This window comes from Abramis brama (assembly GCF_963993115.1).
Source record: "Abramis brama genome assembly, chromosome: 16".
Classification (NCBI taxonomy): Eukaryota; Metazoa; Chordata; class Actinopteri; order Cypriniformes; family Leuciscidae; genus Abramis; species Abramis brama.
In genome coordinates, this window is record NC_139978.1 from 17414467 (window position 1) to 17428937 (window position 14471).

Genomic DNA, 14471 nt, shown 5'->3' on the forward strand with positions numbered 1-14471 from the left:
GCATCATTGCTGAATAAAAATATTCAATTATTTTATAAAAAATCTCACTGACCCAAAACTTTTTTTTTTTTTGAATGGCAGTATACAATAAGCAATAACATTGTCAGAAATATTTTAGTATATAGAATAATATTAAACATATTTTAAACAACAACACATTGAATATTTTTTGTATTTTTAGTTCTCATTGCGCTTTAATTTCAGTAGTTTTGCTGACATTTTCAAGCACTCAAATGAGCTTAATTTATGGATTGGATTAATTTTACTTCATTTCAACATCTGCTACTGTGGTAACATTTTGACTTTAAATATGAGAATTATGGGGTTCTCATCTGTCCTAATATATCCACCTTATTTTTCAAAGCGGAAGTAATGTGTTTTTTGTGAATGTGCGAGACTTACGATTTATTAGCCACTATAGGGAAATAACAAGAAGCATATATTAAAGTGCAATAAACTGTAAAACTGTTTACTCTACAAACCAGCGTGTTTATAATTAAGACAATAAATTAAAATAATATGGTATACCAGTTTGCAATCTCAAGCAGCATAACAAGCTGTTTTGTACAGCTAAAATAATTGGAAGCGAATGACACCGTAAATCAGACACTCAAATAACAAATGGCTGCATCCGCGCCTACTTGAAAAATAAGGTGGATAACACAGCCTATGTATCTTCACAATTTATAACTTTTACTCAAAAAGTCAATAGGTCAGAGTGTGCATCTGAAGGGCTGTCAGTACGGTAGAGTGGGAGTATTGTTTCCATACTTTTGGGACAGTACCCCTGATGCCTGCCTTGATGACTAACCCACTGACTAACTGAAGGAAAAACTGAGTGCTAGCAATACAATAAAGCCTATATTTCATTTACATAACACAAAAACAAGCCAACAGAATTCCCCAAGTGTTAAAGGAGCAATTGTCTGTTCTCTCAAAAACGTCAAAAAGCACCATAAAAGCAGTTCAAACATCTTACGTTATATTCCAAGAAGATATCCATAAGATAGGTTTGTATTCTAGTTTACAAATATTCAGGATGTAACGGTTTTTGATTAACTGAAACTCTCTCTCTTTGATGAACTCTTTCTCTCACACACATACGCAACAGCATATGCTCAGAATCATCTGCTAAACATCTCCTCACACATTCTCTCTTATTGAGACCAAACCCAGTTACACACCATATGAAACATGCTGCCTTTGGTTTCCTGAGGTATGCTTGTTAATGGCACTGCACTGGGGGATATTTAAAGAACTGCTATCTAAATAAAGCCTGGCTGGGCTAAATTTAAAAACACAGTGCGCGTAGTCCAAGCTTAACACAGAAGATAAATGTTGAAAAGTAAATGTAGGTTTTCGGTCTCTCCCGTTCTATTCACAGGCTCTGTAATTACATATGTTTATGGACAGGCTGGGCTGTAATTTAGAGCAGCTGTTTCTGTACACGGAGAATACAAAGACTAATGCACTTGAAAAGTCAATGACAACGCAAAGACATGTTCCATCGAAAACTTGGAAATGAGACAGGAATAGGAAATGTGACAAGCCAGATTTGAACTGTGTTACCCAAATAAGCACCATGGATCACAGTGTTGGAGTGCAAGTGCTAACCACAAACTTCAATCTGATTCTCACACTATCACAAATAAGGCTCAAGCCACATAGCTAAATTTGAAACAATATATGTAATTGCTTTATCCTTGGCTACTTTTGATAATGGGAAATGAGAAACACTTGAACTGTGACACTGCATAAACATTCAGAGCAGTGGTTCCCAAACTGGGGTACATGAGGTGACAGAGGGGGTACGCAAACAAAATGCTGACATTGCAAATGTGACATTGAATTTATACAATAGTTCAATAAGTACATTCTAAACACCGTATTGCCAGTATTGTTCGCTCTATTTTGCAACGAAATAAAAGTAACAACGAAGGCAAAAACATACAATATGAGAAACACTTTGAGAAACACCATGAGAGAGAGTTGAACATTTTGAAAGTTAAACATGTGGATCCGCGTATCTTTATAAATATTGGTCCATCCATGTGGTAAGACTCGGCTGACGTACAGTGTAGATGAGACTGAGGTGGTAAAACATCTGCATAGGAGCTGTGCGTGGTGGGGAGAAACCCAGTGAGGTGCTCAGGGGGTCAGCCGGTTGATGGACGTCCTCCGGATCTCTGGAAAAAGCTAGGAAATGGTTGAAGTCTCTGTGGAACGCTAAAACCTGGATCCAGTCAAGGCTAAATATGCAGTGGAACGTGCTCAGGTGATCATGTGGGGACATTTTAAGAGCTTAATGGTATTTCTATCATCATTTTCATGAAAACACAAGCTTGGAGGATTTGTTCACTGTAAATCATAATATGAGAGTGGTCTAAAAATATAATGGTAAGAGTAACAAGGCAAGGCAGAACTAACAGTTTAAAGGTTCTGTTTTCAGGCATTCAGAGCAAAAGAGTGGCAGAGGGAAAGAAAGAGAAAGATATGGAGAGGGAGAAAAGGAGGAGGCCACACAATCCGCAGGCGTTAGCTACAACAGGATCGCTTTAGCCAGACCATCTGCTATAGATTATAACGATTCATCCGAGAAAGCGTGAGAGAGGGAGAGGAAATAAAGACAGAGGGGACGTCAGACCAACTGAAAGACACATTCAGTGAAAGACTGGAGAAATGAAGGAGAAGAAGAAGAGAGGGAGAATGAGTGATTGAGCCAATGTAGGTGAGTGAATGAATGAATCAATGAGTGGTTGAGTGAGCCAATGATTGAATAAGTAGGTGAACGAATGAGTGGCAGAATAAATCAGTCAAGTGAGTGAATGGGTGATTGGGTGAATCAGTCAGTGAGTGAATGAGTGGTTGAATGATTTAGGCAGCGAGTGAATGAGTGACTTAATGAATCAGTCAGTGAGTGAATGAGTGGTTGAATGAATCAAGCAGCGAGTGAATAAGTGGTTGAATGAATCAGTCAGTGAGTGAATGAGTGATTGAATTAATCAGTCAGCGAGTGAATGAGTGATTTAATTAATCAGTCAGTGAGTGAATGAGTGGTTGAATGCATCAGTAAGTGAGTGAATGAGTGGTTGAATGAATCATTCAGTGAGTGAATGAGTGGTTGAATGCATCAGTAAGTGAGTGAATGAGTGGTTGAATGAATCAGTAAGTGAGTGATTGTGTGGTTGAATCCATCAGTAAGTGAGTGAATGAGTGGTTGAATGAATCAGTCAGCGAGTTAATGAGTGGTTGAATGCATCAGTAAGTGAGTGAATGAGTGGTTGAATGAATCAGTAAGTGAGTGATTGTGTGGTTGAATGAATCAGTCAGTGAGTGAATGAGCGATTGAATGTATCAGTCAGCAAGTCAATGAGTGATTGAATGAATCAGTCAGCAAGTGAATGAGTGGCTGAATGAATCAGTCAGCGAGTGAATTAGTGGCTGAATGAATCAGTCAGCGAGTTAATGAGTGGCTGAATGAATCAGTCAGTGAGTAAATGAGTGGTTGAATCCATCAGTAAGTGAGTGAATGAGTGGTTGAATGAATCAGTCAGCGAGTGAATGAGTGGTTGAATGCATCAGTAAGTGAGTGAATGAGTGGTTGGATGAATCAGTCAGTGAGTGAAAGAGCGATTGAATGAATCAGTCATCAAGTGAATGAGTAATTGAATGAATCAGTCATCAAGTGAATGAGTGGCTGAATGAATCAGTCAGCGAGTGAATTAGTGGCTGAATGAACCAGTCAGCAAGTGAATAAGTGATTGAATGAATCAGTTAGAGTGAATGAGTGGTTGAATGCATCAGTAAGTGAGTGAATGAGTGGTTGAATGAATCAGTCAGCGAGTGAATGAGTGAGTGAGAGTGCTAGTCCATGCCAGGGCCAGTCACGTTTCCATTGTCACTTCAGGGGCTTATTGTTCCTGATCAGGGCTTCTTCAGGGCCAATGGCCAGGGGCTTTTGGACCGCCGAATACATCATAATTGTGTTTATTTGGTTTCATATTTCATGTTAACTCTTTCCCTGCCATTGACAAGATTTTCCGTCATTTATAACACAGCGCTTCCCTGTCACAAGTTTTTCCAGCAATCCATGTTTTCACTGTTATATGGTAGGGGGAGCAATTACAAATCTTCTGAAATAGTACAGAATCTCTAGATCCAAAAACAAGCATTTTCTCAGGTATTTGGTCAAAATGTTCCTTTTTCATGAAACTTTCCTTTATTATATAAGTGGTGATAAAAAATATTAATTAAGCTAGAATAAAATGTAGATTTTTGTATTTGTTTGTTTTAAAAGCAGAGGCTCTGTTCTTTCTTTGGATATATTTTAGGTTCAGATATTCATACAACAAAATATTCTGGGGGTCATGAAATTTTGGTGAAAATGATTTAAAAAAATTGGCGCTGGCTGGCAACTTAAAAAAAAAAAAAAAAAAAAAAAAACACCTGGTGGGTAAAGAGTTAATATGTCTACCTAGGACAGTGGTTCCCAATTCCAGTCCTCGTGACCCACTGCTCTGCACATTTTGTATGTCTCTCTTATCTGACACACTCAGTTCAGTTCATGGAGTCTCTCCTAATGAGCTGATGATCTGGTTCAGGTGTGTTAAATAAGGGAGACATACAAAATGTGCAGAGCAGTGGGTCACGAGGACTGGAATTGGGAACCACTGACCTAGGAGTTAATGTCTAATATCTCTTCCCTGAGCCTCTGTTGATACGTTTGTCAAAAATGACATCATAACTCTGGTTTTCTTTTACAGAGCTCCTCTGTTGCTCTGGCTGAAAGGATAACAACATAGTGAGACGGGAGAGATTGCTCAAACCTCATCATATCTTACAATTTAGTGAAAAACTAATGGATGTTATCATTCCTTCTACAGAAATGTGACAAATGTGAGAATTTATCAGCATTTTTATAAATGTGCACACTTCTGGACTAAAACCACTAATAGAGTTATGCAGTCCTGTGAGGGCAAAGAAACGGGAGAAGATGCGAATGATTAAGTATGCGTGTCCCAGTCTGATTAGAAAGTTTCCCCTTTCTAGTGAATTGGTGGTGTGACATTATTTGTTCCAGGGAGGTATGGCAAAGACGAGTTTTAGGGTAACGCTGCGGGGCTACTAGCCCGACAGTGGAAACACCGCTTGATTTTGACCTTGTGGCTCGAGGTCCGAGGCTATTGGCCCCGTACGGCCTGTTGATAGCCATGGATCACACTGCCCCGACAGTGGCTAATGACAGGTTGAGAAGAGTGATTAGTTAGAAATGAATAAATTAGTATGTGAGCAAGTGACCTACTGAGTGTTTGGGTGAGCGAGGGAGTGAGTGAGCAGGCGTTTAAAGTGAGTGAGTTCAGACAGGAACTGGGTGTGTGCGAGTTATAAAAGCATCTGGCAGTGAGCACTACTCATTATTGTAACTTTAAAAACCCCAACTGTACTAAGTAGACAACAAAAGTCATAAATCAAAATGCATGTCAGACTTGGTGAGATTTTTTTATAAGTTGTAATGCCATTAGGGCTGTGTGAATCTGTAATTAAATCTGAACCCCAGCGGAAATACCTCCTTGACCAAAACTGCTTGTGGTTCAGTAATTCACCAGAAACATCTTTACTGGACACACAACCACATTCACATGAACGCAAACAAAAGCACACAGCACAATGGATGATTACAGTAATCCAGTCCAGGCTGCTTCATATACACATCGGATTCGGAGGTGCACTGTATTAAGATGAATAAACAGCCTCTAGTAATGTCTTTGATTAACGTAAACATACAAGTGCAAGTACAAGCTTGCACACAGCGCAACAGACGTGCGCTCATGCTCAGTATGCGTGGCGTCTCTGTTTTGTGTCCGCTCCGCTGAAACTTTATTAGATTGTAAAGGCAGCGAAAGCTTGTCAGAAATCTTTTTTTAATCCTTGTGATTTCGACACTGAGCATCGCCAGCATTCCTCATGAAATCACTCTTTCCATTTGTTCACCTCGTGCCATGTGATCCAGCAGTGAGAGATGGAACAGGTGAAGAGAAGAGAGGGAAGAAAAGGAGAAATAAAAGATGAGGTAATGAGATGATTGCTGCTTATAATTGCTCAATTGTCGCTTAGGTTGCTGTCTGTGTAGTTTAGGGATGGGACAGGATGTTTGACTAGTCAGCCAACAAAGCAGCGCTTTAGTGGGTGGAAATACACTGAGAAACTCTTTTGTGGACAACTAGCATCACCACAGCAACAAAATGTTAAAGCTAAAAACAACAACAACTAATTGACAAGTTGGTTGTTAAACAATTAGAAGAGTTATTTGACCCTTTGCTACAGCCATCAAAGCACCTGTTTCATAGCAAATCCACCAACTTAAATAATAAAGACAATTATTGAATTATTGACAGCATTAATGGCTGTATTTAGTGTCCATACTATCGTTCAAGACTTTGGGGTAAGAAAGAAAATATTTTATACAACAAGGATGCATTAAAGTGTAGGGCTGTAATCGCCTAGTCGATTAGTCGATTATTTGGTCGATACGTTCTGGCTCGACCAAAATTCTGATTGGTCGATTTTTTGCCGCGTTCATTTCATCAGCCGCATTGACGTTTAATTCATAGTCAGTCCTCTTCTACCATGTCAACAAAGACATCGGCAGTGTGGCAGCTTTTTTAAAAAAGTTAATAGTCTATTCGTGTCTCAGCCGCGAAGCTGAGCTGCACAGAGCGGCTGAAATGATAACGTTAGTGACTGTCAGTTATTATAATACATATGCCAAAAACAATTGTTTTAATTATGTTGCATATTCCTCAAAAGTGCTTGTGATGATATCACTATTTTCGTAAATCATAGGCTCTGATATTGCGCAGGTGCACGTGATGCAACGCTGTCAGAGCCGACAGACTCGTGTATCAGACTCATTTCAGTACAAAATAATAAGGTCAAAAACGGTTTAATATACTGCAAATAACCAGAGCCGGACAGTAACGGAGTACATTTACTTGAGTACAGTACTTAAGTACAATTTTGAGGGATCTGTACTTTACTCGAGTATCATTTTTGGGGAGTACTCATGACTTTACTCAAGTACATTTGAGAGGCAAATATTGTACTCTTTACTCCACTACATTTCTATCCATAACCGTGAGTACCCGTTACTTCTAGTAAAAAAAAATCAAAAAAGGAAAAAAGAAACATCTCGGAAACCCTCAATTTGTTGTTTCCCTCTCAAATGTGATTGGATTGTGCAGGCGCCACTGATTAGAACAGCCTATCAGCAATCACCTTCAGCTTTCCGCCAAAGTCAACTCCATGGTCAGATTTAGATAAGAGACGAAACCATGGACTAAACAATGGATGAAGACGCAGCAGGTCCATCCCGGGAGCGTAATTTTTTTTTCCAAGATAGTAGGGGAAGACTGATGAATATTCATTAGGGAAGTCCTCCCTGATTGGTCTTAACCCCAGTGACGGGTAGGTTTAGGGGCGGGGTTAGGGAGGTCATAAGACCCCCAGTGACGGGTAGGTTTAGGGGTGGGGTTAGGGGTAGGTCATCAGACCAATCAGGGATGACTTCCCTAATGAATATTCATGAGTCTTCCCCTACCATCCTGGGAAAAAAAATATCACATCCCGGGAATGTGCCAACCCGTGCCCCACCTCGCCAGACTATTTCAATTTTCTGAACAAGTTAATGATAGTTTTCGCTTCAAGTGTTTGCTGTGTTTACCAATGTTAGCACTGTGGCAGTAGTAATGCAATATTTAGAAAATGTACTCTTGTACTCTTGATACTCAAGTACTTTTAAAAACAAGTACTTTAGTACTTTTACTTAAGTAGACATCTGACTGTAGTACTTTTACTTGTACTTGAGTAAAATTTAGCAAGGGGTATCTGTACTTTTACTCAAGTAATGTAGCTGTGTACTCTGTCCGCCTCTGCAAATAACCTACTAGTTTTTTATGTTTATTTATAATTCATTTAGGAGGACAACAAGGCTACCAAGTACTGCGTACAGTGCACAGCTAATTAATTTAACGCTAATTATTTTTATTTTTTTTCCTAACGTCATTTTTAGTCGAAAATTTCAGGACTTCAGTCGACCAAGATTTTCTTTGGTTGATTACAGCCCTATTAAAGTGATCAAAAGTGACAGTAGAGACATACACAGTTACAAAAAAAGGAAAATAAATGCTGTTCTTTTGTTCTTTCTATTCATCAAATAATATTTATAAAAAAATATATGTATCACGTTTCCACAAAAATGTTAAGCACCACAACTATTTCAACATTGATAATAATAAGAAATGTTCTTGAGCAACAGATCAGCATATTAGAATGATTTCTGAAGGATCATGTGACACTGAGGACTGGAGTAATGATGCTGGAAATTCAGCTTTATCGTCACAGGAATAAATTACATTTTAAAATATATTAAAATAGAAAGTTATTTTAAATTGTAATGATAAATTACCTGTATTTTGCTCAAACAAATGCAGCCTTGGTGAGATATGACACTTCTTAAAAAATATTAAACAGTTTTTCCAAAACTTTTAAAAGGTAGTATATATTTTGCAAAGAAATGCTCCATGATCCAAAATTAGCCTAATTATAAAGGATTTCCTTAAGACCAAATAGTTGACTAGATTTAGAAAATATGAATCTTTGCAAATCAACACAAGTCTTGCTCTGATCACAGGGGAAATTTCCCATGAGAACCACTGGCATCATCCAAAAAAACACGGACAGCAAATCATTTCTTCACAAATATTCAATAGTTGTTAAATCATTCTACCTAAAAAGCCAGTGGCCAAAAACACAAAACCAACCATTATCTTAAAAACAGTCTTATCACAGTAATCCATCACTGACACTGACAAAATATTGATCTAGTGATTCAGCTCACACATTACTCATGAAACACTGCCTCTGTTCTGGACAGTCCTACACACAGGAAGCCAGTGTCCCAAGATTAATTAGACAGTCATTTAAACTATGACCTAAGGAAATTAAAATGTCTGGTGTAAATTTTCCTAATGTGTAGTGGGGATGAGCAAAATTACCTATTTTCAATTCATACTAGTCATTGTAATTTCTGAACAATTATTGCTCAGTTTTAAGGAAGCTGTGGATATATTTTGGCATTTGCATCTGTGTTTGAGTAGTGTTTCTGGCTTTACTCTTTTAGCAGGTTCCTTTCATTTAGCAATTAGCATAATGGTCTTTGTACAAAGACGCACACATTTCCATCAACAAACATCACTGAAATAATCATCTCTCACAAAACCATAAAAAGCCAGCAAAACAAACGTTTGTCTCTATAGTTACATGCATGCCAGCATGGTTTTGATTTGGAAAGCATTGAAAAAGCTTTAAAAAGAACAATGAAAAAAGAAACGACCGCTCAGTAAAATAGGTTTAAATGTTTTTCTTTGATGTGATTACACTGTATATGAGCTTATTTATTTATTGAAAAGGTTTAGCAGATCTTATGTAATGGTAAAGAGCAGAGTGAGCTGTAAAATGTGGGTTAGTTGATGGATATTGTGTGTAACGTGGTGTGTGAAATCTAATGCTACGGTGAACTCCTCACTGTTTTTTTGTTTTGTTTTTTAACAGCAAATATCCTCACAAAACATGCTGTATTGGTTAACTTGTCTACATGCCATCTGTATTCATTTTTGATGGGTTTCCCATGGAAATTTGGCTGACAGATGCATCCTCGACTGAGTCGTACCATCTGCGCACACAGGCCAAATAAGCTCCTTGTTAAACCAAATCATCTTTCCCTTCTCAAAAGACCTCAGGGCTTATGGTTCCAGCGTTCGGAACCACTTTTCTTTTGGCAAAATACTCTCGCTGTTTCAGAACTGAAAAAAAGAGTGCAGAGGATGATGCAAACCGAAATGGATTTCCATGGTTAGTTCTGACAAGTCTGAACTCTGGGGTTCTTGTGTAACACAGCTCACCGAAAGACAAAACCACAAACACAGCAGCAGCAGCAAAAAAAAAAAAAAAAAGGTCTTTGAAAGTTTTCCTCCAACATATCAAGTATAATTTTTGTACCGTTTAAGAAACATAAAGGAATGATTCTGGTTAGACAAAAGTCTCGGTTGAAATCTATGTATCAAACAGACCACAAATGTTAAGAATAGGCTGTCACAAGCATCCTTCTCTCATCAGGAGAGACTTTACTTTCTACCAGCAGCTCAGTGCTGAATCTGCCAGGTCAGACTGGGTCATAAATATTAATTTATGTTAATTGCACTCAATCTAACCTGACGTGCAGAAAGCCAGATGTTGGTTGATGAACGTGAGCACATTAGTTTAGAATGAGAATAAATGAAACGGTTGGTAGAACTTTCTGCTTGATCTTAAAGTTGTCGTTGTACATAATTTTTTCTTGTCACATTAGTCAAGCAAAATAAACTTGATAAAATACAAATGCTCACAAGCACCCACACTCCTGAATGAACATAAAAATTAACAAAATGAAGCGTTGGATTGGCGTTCTCCTACCAGCTGATGCGTGAGGACGATCCGGATGAGCGGCTCAGTGGACAGGTTGAGTGACAGGACAGGAGATGGCTCCACCTTCAGAGAAATAAGATGACTGGCCATCTGGATCTTATAATCTTTAAAATCCACCGCCTCATTTATCCTGCAGAGATGGACAGTCAGTTATTGGCCATACTTGAATTACTGTTAACATTCCAGAATGAGCAATGAAAATTATGCTAATGCCACATTGTACAAAGTGAACATGTGTAGTTGTTGCTTTAAGGAGATATTTCTACCTGATTCTACCCATAAATTCTAATTGTGTTGTTGTAACCTGATTTAATCAGGTTTATTTAACATAAAACAAAGGAATGCTGTTTTAACTTAATTGAGTGACATTGAACATACAATTTCCAATAAAACTCAGGATGGACACATTCTACACATGCGCACTTGCTTCTTGCTGATCGGTGAATTTTGTGAAAATTGTGATTTGGGGTTATTGAATACATTATGTTGCATCAAAGTGAAAATCACAATTGACAGCGCTACTCTTCAGCACAATGGTAACCACAACATTCAATAACAGAAACTCCTCTAAATGTGCAACATAACTGAACATTAAACATAAACTACCAAAATCTTTCCCTTTACTGAAAAACACATAAAATAACACTTAATCCCTAAATTTACTCTACTAATGCACTCCCTTGCAAAGCATGGTGGGAAACTATACAGATCCACTGCCCAGGGCTGCGTTTCCCAAAAGCATCGTAAACCTAAGTAGATTGTAGAGCCATTGCCACAATGGTCTCTATGATCAACTTAGCTCACGATGCTCTTGGGACATTTTAGACACAATATGGTCAGTTATATTATCTGTTTTTGCCCTGGCAATAAAAATTGTTCCAAACAAATCCACAGAAGAAACAATCCTTATGTGTCTCCGGGCAACAGTATTGCCGTTTGTTTAGTTTCTTAATTAATGAATATGCACATGCAAATGTGGTACGTCTGGATTACATTCGTACTATATAGAATTTACTTTTTTTAACGGTTGCAATGTAAGTACTTATTCAAAAGAAGTACCTACTCAGAAAGTGTGCGGTTTTGGCACTTAATTAGTTGAATGAATGATTCAACGACTCACTCACTTGCTTTCTTGCTGAAGGAATCAGTGTTTTGGAATTAATGGGATGAATGAAAAATTACACTTGTCGCCACCTACAAAAGTTGCAGTCACATTTCAGTGAAATTTCAAAAAAAAAAAAATTGTTTATAGACACATTTTTTTAATCTTTATAATTGTTATTTTTTTTTCAATTTATGAGTAAAATATGGTCTGTGGTAAATATAACTATAACTTGATGATACTTGCACGTTTTGCTATACAAAGCAAATTACACACGCCCATGTCGAATTTTGAAGCTGTTATGCTTATTTTTTAAAAAAAGTATAGTTCTAATAAGAAACTAGATAATAACATTTGGGGTGTCCAAGTATCGTCTTGTTATGTTTACCACGGACTTGAGGAAAACCTTGAGGGAACCACTGACGAATTAGTCTTCCAGGTTTTTATGTCATGGCTTCAGTACTCTATTGTCAATAGTGTAACAATGTATGATGAAACACTACTCACACATAGAAGTCACTTTCAAACCAAGCATCTTTCTGTAGGTCTGCACAGCAAATTTGCATGACCAACTTGAACATGAGCAAAATATGCATGGGGAACTTATATGTCTTTACGCAAAACTCTGAATATTGGATTTTGATTGAATTGACTGGATTTGCCCACAAAATTTTGCAGAGCATTGGTAAATGTGACCGCACCTTAACAATGTAACCCACCACTAATGCACAGACTGACAGTCTGTCTGGAATGTTGTATAATCCATAACAAATATTCTCATATATATTTAGATGGTAATGAGAATATACCCTGCATAATCTCTTTTTTGCCCAGTGGAGTTACATAAAAAGATTTACTAAAATAAATAAATTAAGTTAAGTACTGATCACGGCTGTGTTAAGATGAGAAGAGAGTGTTATCAGTCGACTTAATGACTGGGAGTATCAGACAGAGGCCCAGATGAGAGAGAACCACAGTGATAAAGCCATGCTCACAAGAACACAATGTACAACAGGAAACACGCACACACACTTCACCTTGTTTGTAGAGGGCTGATTTTTTTGTAGTAGTTGTGCATTTTGTGGTAGAAAAGTCCCACGATCGTGGTCTGAGCTGCAGGGGGAAACAGACACAACTATCACCATTCGATCACACGTATGTATGTGTGTTTTGAAGAATGTGTTGGGCTGCCGTTGAAATGCATAGAGAGGATAGACTCATTATCACAGACACTGCATGTGCTCCTCTCAGTGCAGCTCTAATGGGAAAGATGTGTGTTCACACACACACGGGAAGAGTGTGATTGAGGGTCCACCACGTGTGTGAGGGGGAAATATGTTACACTATACTTCAAAAAATCTTTCGGCCATTAAAAAATAAATACACAGGGCCAATTCCCTTCGAGTTTGAAAACTAGTATCACAATTTGACAGCAGAATTTGTGTAAATAACCTTGTAAAATAATGTTGAGAACTGTTGTAGACCATTTCACCAGGGGCTGAATTAGGGCTGCACAATTAACTGAATACATAATTTACATTAAGATGAGTGTTGCTGTGATTAATCATGGAAAGTATCATTTACAATATTACATTAAAGTATTCTCCACATTCTAACAACATGATTTTTTGCAGGGTTTGAGCACAGCAACCAATCAGAGGCATTTAAATGAGTCTAGGCCAATCATTAACAACAACCATGCAGTTTGAAGCAAACTAACCCGCAGATGCATGTTTTATTTCTGTTCACGGTGGCGCACGAGTTTTTGTAAATGTCTTGATTAACTGATGTCTAAAAAAAGCAATAAAATGATTCAGCAACTCAGTTCTCAGCTTATATTGGATGGCCTACATAAAAAATTGGGCAAGCAGCTACTAAATATTTAATTTGTATGTTGTATATTTATATTTCATTCTGTATTATTTAATGTTAATTACTAATGTTTCACAGTTGATATTACTGTGAAACATGCTTTTACAACTTATTAGTGCTTTTACAGGTGTTAATGGACCAAACAAGCAATATCACTGTGTCCCAACTAACTCCTCTGAGTTGGGCTTCAGATGAGCTTTGGGCCAATAACCTCACAAACCAAGGGGCAAAATCTCTCTACAAATGTTTTTATTAAGACTAAAAGAAACTTGGCCCAGCGGGAATACACGGCGATTCAATGCGCTCCTTCTCTTGCTGTCTTTAATTGGCGTATAAAAGTTCTGCTTGGTTCTGTTAATGAAGTGTACCATATGTCCGGCTTCACTGGAGAAGCAGTTCAATGGCACGCTAATGCCAGTGCTAGCGTTTATGTGCCATTTCTGATAATAGAGCTTTAATAGTTTATTAAAACTGTTTATAATGAACAGAGCGGGGCTCAGGTTCAGCACTGCGCCAGAGGAGCTGAGGAGAGCTGACCCCAAAAACGGTGTCAAACAAACAAAACGTTTAATGCCCTCATAATTACAGCCGCCACATGGAAAACATTGCAACACTCACTCTTCAACTATTGCTCGCATTTATACATCACACTGCAATTCTGCTCTAAACTACTCCAAATTATATAACGCTTTCTCCTGGAGGGGCTTGTGTGATTGGCAGGTTTCATTAGAGAGCAGCAGGAAGTCATCAGAGTTGATTGCGTTGTTTATTTGTTGTTTGTGGCTGAAGCGGACAGACAACAAATAAATGTCCTTAATCTTCCTTGTATGAAATAACAATCTGTTCTTTCACTGCAGCCAGAGGCGTATAAAAGCAATGAGATGTGTATGCGCACATTTACTCATAATCAGGGGCTAAATTGGGTAGGAATGATTCAGAATAACCTTCTATTCAAAAAGAAAAAATGATTGGCAGT

General features: G+C 38.0%; 1 protein-coding gene across 1 annotated transcript in view; it reads right to left on the reverse strand.

Moving 5' to 3' along the window:
* The window catches only part of adgrd1 (adhesion G protein-coupled receptor D1), a 49824-nt gene that overhangs the window by 19536 nt on the left and 15817 nt on the right, over positions 1-14471 (reverse strand). The window contains exons 12-13 of the mRNA XM_084087821.1: positions 12661-12736; positions 10510-10651 (exon numbers count right to left, since the gene is read on the reverse strand). Of these exons, the coding sequence (XP_083943947.1) occupies positions 10510-10651; positions 12661-12736 (218 nt within the window). The remainder of the gene's footprint in view (positions 1-10509; positions 10652-12660; positions 12737-14471) is intronic.